This window comes from Siphateles boraxobius, unplaced genomic scaffold, assembly GCF_051911475.1.
Source record: "Siphateles boraxobius isolate OS27281-9 unplaced genomic scaffold, OSU_SipBor_1 219, whole genome shotgun sequence".
Taxonomy (NCBI): domain Eukaryota; kingdom Metazoa; phylum Chordata; class Actinopteri; order Cypriniformes; family Leuciscidae; genus Siphateles; species Siphateles boraxobius.
In genome coordinates this window covers 87501-96588 of record NW_027508832.1, presented here as the reverse complement: position 1 = coordinate 96588, position 9088 = coordinate 87501, and the positions used below count along the sequence as shown (strand labels likewise).

At 46.2% G+C, this 9088-nt stretch overlaps 1 protein-coding gene across 2 annotated transcripts in view; it reads right to left on the bottom strand.

The window, feature by feature from the left end:
* Positions 1–4366: 4366 nt before the first annotated feature.
* Positions 4367–9088, bottom strand: part of LOC143746305 (neuronal PAS domain-containing protein 4-like) — a 9648-nt gene continuing 4926 nt past the window's right edge. For both annotated transcript variants that reach the window (XM_077238149.1, XM_077238148.1), the window contains 4 exons: positions 8948–9088; positions 8481–8590; positions 7844–7985; positions 4367–5792 (listed from right to left, as the gene is read on the bottom strand). The exon at positions 8948–9088 is cut by the window's right edge and continues 76 nt beyond it. In XM_077238149.1, the coding sequence (XP_077094264.1) occupies positions 4982–5792; positions 7844–7985; positions 8481–8590; positions 8948–9088 (1204 nt within the window). In that variant the 3' untranslated portion in view covers positions 4367–4981. The remainder of the gene's footprint in view (positions 5793–7843; positions 7986–8480; positions 8591–8947) is intronic.

Below are 9088 nucleotides of genomic sequence, written 5' to 3'. Positions count from 1 at the left end.
CACAACACCCGCAGGACATACACAACACCCGCGGACATACACAACACCCGCAGGACATACACATCACGCGCGGACATACACAACACCCACGGACATACACAACACCCACGGACATACACAACACCCGCGGACATACACAGCACCCGCGAACATACACAACACCCGCAGACATACACAGCACCTGCGGACATACACCACACCCGCGGACATACACAACACCCGCAGACATACACAACACCCGCGGACATACACAACACCCACGGACATACACAACACCCAGGGACATACACAGACATACACAACACCCGCGGACATACACAACACCCAGGGGCATACACAGACATACACAACACCCGCGGACATACACAACACCCACGGGCATACACAACACCCGCAGACATACACAACACCCGCGGACATACACAACACCCACGGACATACACAACACCAGCGGACATAAACAGCACCCGCGAACATACACAACCCCCGCAGAAATAGACAGCACCCGCGGACATACACAACACCCGCGGACATACACAACACCCGCAGACATACACAGCACCCGCGGACATACACAACACCCACGGACATACACAACACCCAGGGACATACACAGACATACACAACACCCGCGGACATACACAACACCCACGGACATACACAACACCCGCGGACATACACAGCACCCGCGAACATACACAACACTCGCAGACATACACAGCACCCGCGGACATACACAGCACCCGCGGACATACACAACACCCGCGGACATACACAACACTCGCAGACATACACAACACCCGTGGACATACACAACACCCGCGGACATACAGAACACTCGCAGACATACACAACACCCGCGGACATAAACAACACCCGCGGACATAAACAACACCCGCGGACATACACAGCACCCACGAACATACACAACACTCGCAGACATACACAACACTCGCAGACATACACAGCACCCGCGGACATACACAACACCCGCGACATACACAACACACACGGACATACACAACACCCACGGACATACACAACACCCAGGGACATACACACACATACACAACACCCGTGGACATACACAACACCCGCGGACATACACAACACCCACGGACATACACAGCACTCGCGGACATACACAACACCCGCAGACATACACATCACCCGCGGACATACACAACACCCACGGACATACACAACACCCACGGACATACACAACACCCGCGGAAATACATAGCACCCGCGAACATACACAACACCCGCAGACATACACAACACCCGCGGACATACACAACACCCGCAGACATACACAACACCCGCGGACATACACAACACCCACGGACATACACAACACCCAGGGACATACACAGACATACACAACACCCGCGGACATACACAACACCCACGGACATACAAAACACCCGCAGACATACACAACACACGCGGACATACACAACACCCGCGGACAAACACAGACATACACAACACCCGCGGACATACACAACACCCACGGACATACACAACACTCGCGGACATACACAACACCCGCGGACATACGCAACACCCGCGGACAAACACAGACATACACAACACCCACGGACACGGACATACACAACACTCACTGACATACACAACACCCACGGACATACACAACACCCACGGACATACACAACACCGACGGACATAGACAACACCCGCAGACATACACAACACCCGCGGACATACACAACACCCGCGGACATACACAACACCCGCGGACAAACACAGACATACACAACACCCGCGGACATACACAACAGCCACGGAGATACACAACACCCGCGGACATACACAACACCCGCGGACATACACAACACCCACAGACATACACAACACCCGCAGACAAACACAACACCCACGGACACACACAACACCCGTGAACATACACAACACCCGCGGACATACACAACACCCACGGACATACACAGACACACTGACATACACAACACCCGCGGACATACACAACACCGCGGACATACAGAACACCCGCGGACATACACAACACCCACGGACATACACAACACCCACAGACATACACAGACATACACAGACATACACAACACCCGCGGACATACACAACACCCACGGACATACACAACACCCACAGACATACACAGACATACACAGACATACACAACACCCTCAGACATACACAGCACCCACTGACATACACAACACCCACGGACATACACAACACCCGCGGATATACACAACACCCGCGGACATATACAACACCCGCGGACATACACAACACCCACGGACATACACAACACCCACGGACACGGACATACACAACACCCACGGACACACACAACACCCACGGAGATACACAGACATACACAACACCCGCGGACATACACAACACCCACGGACATACACAACACCCACGGACATACACAGACATACACAACACCCGCAGACATACACAACACCCACGGACATTCACAACACCAGCAGATATATACAACACCCGCGGACATACACAACACCCACGGACATACACAACACCCGCGGACATACACAACACCCGCGGACATACACAACACCCGCGGACATACACAACACCCGCAGACATACACAACACCCACTGACATACACAACACCCACAGACATACACAACACCCGCGGACATACACAACACCTACGGACATACACAACACCCGCAGACATACACAACACCCACTGACATACACAACACCCGCGGACATACACAACACCTACGGACATACACAGACATACACAACACCCGCAGACATACACAACACCCACAGACATACACAACACCCGCGGACATACACAACACCTACGGACATACACAGACATACACAACACCCGCAGACATACACAACACCCACTGACATACACAACACCCACGGACATACACAACACCCGCAGACATACACAACACCCACGGACATACACAACACCCGCGGACATACACAACACCCGCGCAAATACACAACACCCGCGGACATACACAACACCCGCAGACATACACAACACCCACTGACATACACAACACCCACAGACATACACAACACCCGCGGACATACACAACACCCACGGACATTCACAACACCAGCAGATATATACAACACCCGCGGACATACACAACACCCACGGACATACACAACACCCGCGGACATACACAACACCCGCGGACATACACAACACCCGCGGACATACACAACACCCGCAGACATACACAACACCCACTGACATACACAACACCCACAGACATACACAACACCCGCGGACATACACAACACCTACGGACATACACAACACCCGCAGACATACACAACACCCACTGACATACACAACACCCGCGGACATACACAACACCTACGGACATACACAGACATACACAACACCCGCAGACATACACAACACCCACAGACATACACAACACCCGCGGACATACACAACACCTACGGACATACACAGACATACACAACACCCGCAGACATACACAACACCCACGGACATTCACAACACCAGCAGATATATACAACACCCGCGGACATACACAACACCCACGGACATACACAACACCCGCGGACATACACAACACCCGCGGACATACACAACACCCGCGGACATACACAACACCCGCAGACATACACAACACCCACTGACATACACAACACCCACAGACATACACAACACCCGCGGACATACACAACACCTACGGACATACACAACACCCGCAGACATACACAACACCCACTGACATACACAACACCCGCGGACATACACAACACCTACGGACATACACAGACATACACAACACCCGCAGACATACACAACACCCACAGACATACACAACACCCGCGGACATACACAACACCTACGGACATACACAGACATACACAACACCCGCAGACATACACAACACCCACTGACATACACAACACCCACGGACATACACAACACCCGCAGACATACACAACACCCACGGACATACACAACACCCGCGGACATACACAACACCCGCGCAAATACACAACACCCGCGGACATACACAACACCCGTGAACATACACAACACAGCGCAGAGTAGCAGCGGCGGTGCTAGAGACCAGTAAGCCTGCAGAGAGAGAGAGAGAGAGAGAGAGAGAGAGAGAGAGAGAGAGAGACTATATGGCAAATCTCTACCTGATTTTTTATTTTGTTGCAAAATGTAACTATATTATTGTCCAGCTCTAACCCTGTAAATGTGACTAAGACATGAAGATATTATAAACATCATGATTAAACAGGATCTTAATGAGAGATCAGGATGAGGATTGTGTCATTGATTATGACTAAACAGACCACAGTTTTACTTCTCTTAACTTTATTGACATTACATACAAAAATAGAAACAGAGCAAGAATATATAAATAAGCTCTAAACATTACAGATTATTCTGATAGACGGCGAGAAAACTTTACATTCATTTGTGGAGTGAGATTTCTGTTAAAGTACAGAAAATAAATACAGTGATTTGATGAGGTAGATTCAGTTAAGTGCAGCTTATTATTGAATCGTTTACAAGAACAGTATCTAAACATCCTTAAAACAATACACATTTACAGGAGAAGCAGAATGACTGAAGATATTAAGTCTTGAAAAACTGTTTAAAACAAGAGCAAATATCTGCCAATGGACTCAGAAAATTAAACTTCGAAATCAAGATTATTTTAATGACCCCATCAGCAGATATTTTTCACATCATTGGCGGTGTAGTGGTAAATGTTAAGACTTAAAACAATTCACATAAAACACTGCAGCTTTCTTGAGAAATGACGAGAAACCTGTTCTCACCATCACCTCATCAAATCTCCACGGAAACCAGCCACTGGTTGCCATGGCAATATGCCATACTGGGTTACTAGAGTAAGTCACGGACTTCAGTTAGAGTGTATTCATCCGCAAGTGTCACATGACCGGATCTACTGTATGGCGGTGTACAGGCAGTGCTGGAGCTGCGAGGGGCCGTCACACACACACCCCGAGTGTCTGATCGTGTCCAGATCCCGCAGGATCCCGTCGATCACTGTCTCGTCCAGCAGCGGCCAGTGTGTGTCCAGTGAGCGGATTTGATGGGCCAGCGAGTGTGTTTGTGTGTCCGGCGGGCCGTAGAGGAAGTGTGTGTGTGTGTCTGCGGAGGGCGAGGGCTCCGGCGTCACATCCGGCCCGAACAGGAAGTGCTCCGGGATCTCGCTCGCGTCCAGCACACACACGGGCACCCGGTGAGGGTCCGGCACACACACAGGCACCCGGTGAGAGTCCGGTACACACACGGACATCTGGTGAGAGTCTGGCACACACACGGGCACCCGGTGAGAGTCCTGCACAAACATGGGCACCCGGTGAGAGTCCGGCACACACACGGACATCCGGTGAGAGTCTGGCACACACACGGGCACCCGGTGAGAGTCCGGCACACACACGGGCACCCGGTGAGGGTCCGGCACACACACGGCAGGAGCGGCGGCGCTGTACGGATGAGGCGCAGCGAACGCTGGCGGGCAGAAGCGCGAGTCGCTCACCAGCTGCTCCAGAGCACTGAGGCCGGAGGACAGGAAGTCGTCAGACAGGAAGTCGGAGGAGTGGCAGGAAGTGGGGCTGTAGGGCGGCGTTGGGAAGAAGCCGGTCTCCGAGCTGCTCCCGGTCTCGATCCGCATCTCTCCTGTCGCCGGACCAGGAGACACCGGAGTGCTGCCGTACAGCTTGTGTTTGAGATAGACGGCCTCCGTTTCACTGCAGATGGAAGATCATGAGTTACTGAGACACACACATGTCACATCACATCACAATGTAGCGTATCATTGTTATGCAGATGATACTCAACTATATCTTCCATTGAAGGCAGATGATGGCACTGCATTCAATTATTTGATTAATTGTTTGAGAGAAATTCAACTATTTATATATATATATATATATATTGGTAATCTCAAACATGCCTTTTAAAGATCCCTAAATCTCAGCTAAAGTCCAGAGGGGATCGTGTCTTTTCAGTTTCTGCTCCGCCTCTGGAATAACTTGCCGTCGGATATTAGTTGTTGTATTACTGGATGTACCCGTTTATTACACGGCTACTTGCCACATCAGTAAATATTTAGACACAAAATATTGATCGGAGTTGAAATATTTTATTATTTATATTATTTATAATTATGGAAAAAAGAGATATTGATTTCAGATTTACTGTTTTAAATGTGTACCTCTTTGTATCTCATAATCCAACAGTGAACAAAACAATAGTCACAAAATAGCAGCAGCATTTTTATGAAACAAGAGAGAGCGAGTCCACGATACTGGGTGGCATGATTACATAACTGTACACAAAATTTCGATTCGACTGAGTTTTAATATTTTATTAGCTCCCCAAATGCAAAACTTCCACAAAGAAAAACCTGTTCCTAGCGAGTGTACAGCGCTGCTGACTCCAGTGACCCGGATGAGCCTGTGTTTCTTTTCTCAGCGACCGTTATTTGGGAATATCATACCACTGGGTGGTGCTATTCACCAATCAGAATCAAGCTTTCGACAGAGACGTGTAATAACGTTGTTTGTATTTTTGCCTATTTATGCTATTGGAATATTGTTTTAATGGAAAGAACTTTGGCCAACTCATGTTGTTTTAAAATGTGCTATACAAATAACTAAACTAAACTAAAGCTGTGTGAGTAAAGCAAGCAGGAGCAGATGAAGATGAAGAAGATGAAGAAGATGAAGAAGAAGATGATGAAGAAGATGATGATGAAGATGATGATGATGATGAAGATGAAGAAGAAGATGAAGATGATGAAGAAGATGATGATGAAGATGAAGACGAAGATGATGAAGAAGATGATGATGAAGATGAAGATGAAGATGATGAAGAAGAACTAGATAAAGATGATGATGATGATAAAGAAGATGAAGATGATGATGATAATGAAGATGACGAAGATGATGAAGATGATGAAGAAGAATTAGATAAAGATGATGATGATGATTATGATAATGAAGATGATGATGAAGATGATTATGATAATGAAGATGATGAAGATGAAGAAGACGAAGATGATGAAGAAGAATTAGATAAAGATGATGATGATGATGATGAAGAAGATGAAGATGATGAAGAAGAATTAGATAAAGATGATGATGATGATGATTATGATAATGAAGATGATGATGAAGATGATGAAGAAGAAGATGAAGATGATGAAGAAGAATTAGATAAAGATGATGATGATGATTATTATGATAATGAAGATGATGATGAAGATGATTACGATAATGAAGATGATGAAGATGAAGAAGACGAAGATGATGAAGATGATGAAGATGATGAAGATGATGAAGAATTAGATAAAGATGATGATGATTATGATAATGAAGATGAAGATGATGAAGATGATGAAGATGATGATAATGAAGATGATGAAGAAGAATTAGATAAAGATGAAGATGAAGAAGATGATGAAGATAATGAAGAAGAATTAGATAAAGATGATGATGAAGATGATGAAGATGATGAAGATGATGAAGAAGAATTAGATAAAGATGATTATGAAGATGATGAAGATGATGAAGATGATGAAGATGATGAAGAAGAATTAGATAAAGATGATGATGAAGAAGATGAAGATGATGAAGAAGAATTAGATAAAGATGATGAAGAAGAATTAGATAAAGATGATGATGATGATGATGAAGAAGAATTAGATAAAGATGATGATGAAGATGATGAAGAAGAATTAGATAAAGATGATGATGAAGATGATGATGATGATGATGATGAAGATGATGATGTTCACCTGATCACGTGGTTGATGCAGGAGATCGACTCTTTGGCTGCTCCTATAGTTGCACACACGTAGAGCCAGACCCAGGACAGATCCCTGCGCTGCAGCCGCACCAGCATCTGTGTGTGTGTGTGTGTGTCGCCTTCGGCTCGCACTGCAGAACCAGATCGGGTCAGTACATCATCAGCTGATCAGGACATCACAGCGGCTCAAACCTTTGGCCTTTATTGTTTGTGAAAGAGTCTCTTCTGCTCATTTATTTGATCAAAAATGCAGTAAAAACTGAAATATTATTCCAGTGTAAATCATCTGTTTTCTATGTGAATATATAATAAAGTGTAATTTATTCCTGTGAATTTTCAGCATCATTACTCCAGTCTTCAGTGTCACATGATCCTTCAGAAATCACTATAATATGATGATTTGATGATCAAGAAACATCTATGATTATCATTGTGATTCATATTATTGTGGAAACCGTGATATGTTTAATTTTTCAGAATTCTTTGATGAATAGAAAGTTCAAAAGAACAGCATTTATTTGAAACAATCTTTTGTAACATTATAAATGTCTTTACTGTCACTTTTGATCATTTAAAGCATCCTTGCAGGATAAAAGTGTTTGTTTGTTCCTGTTTGTGTGACTCACGGAGTGTCGTGTGGCAGCGGGCGGCGAGCGTGATGTCATCAGGGTGCAGGAGGCCGTACCACGATCGACCAATCAGCTCCTCCGCTGAGAAACCCAGGTGGAAGAAGACGCTGCGGAAACAAACCATCATTCAACACACCTAATCTCTCGTCTTAATAACGACATGTCTTGGTGTCCGAAAAACAAAGTGAGTTTGTGCTTAAAACAAGAACAAATGTCTGCCAGTGGAGTCAGAAAAATAAACTTTATCCAAAGAGAAAACATGATTATTTTCCACTGACTCCACTGACAGATATTTTTCTTGTTTTAAGCACAAACTCACTTCATTTTTCATGAAACAAGACTTAATATCTTCAGTCATTCTGCTTCTTCTCCAGTAAATGCATCTTGATTTAAGAATTTATAGATATTTGTGCTGGAAAACAGACAGAAACACTGAGGAAAAAGATGAGGTGTGTGTGATGTACCTGTAGGGGGCGTGAGCGAGGCTCATGTCGGGCCGGTGGAGTGTGTGGAGCGTGTGTGTGTGGAGTGTGTGGAGATCCTGCAGTGTGTCGGCGGTGGGAGAACAGAGAGCCACGAACACACAGGAGTTCAGGAACCGTCCC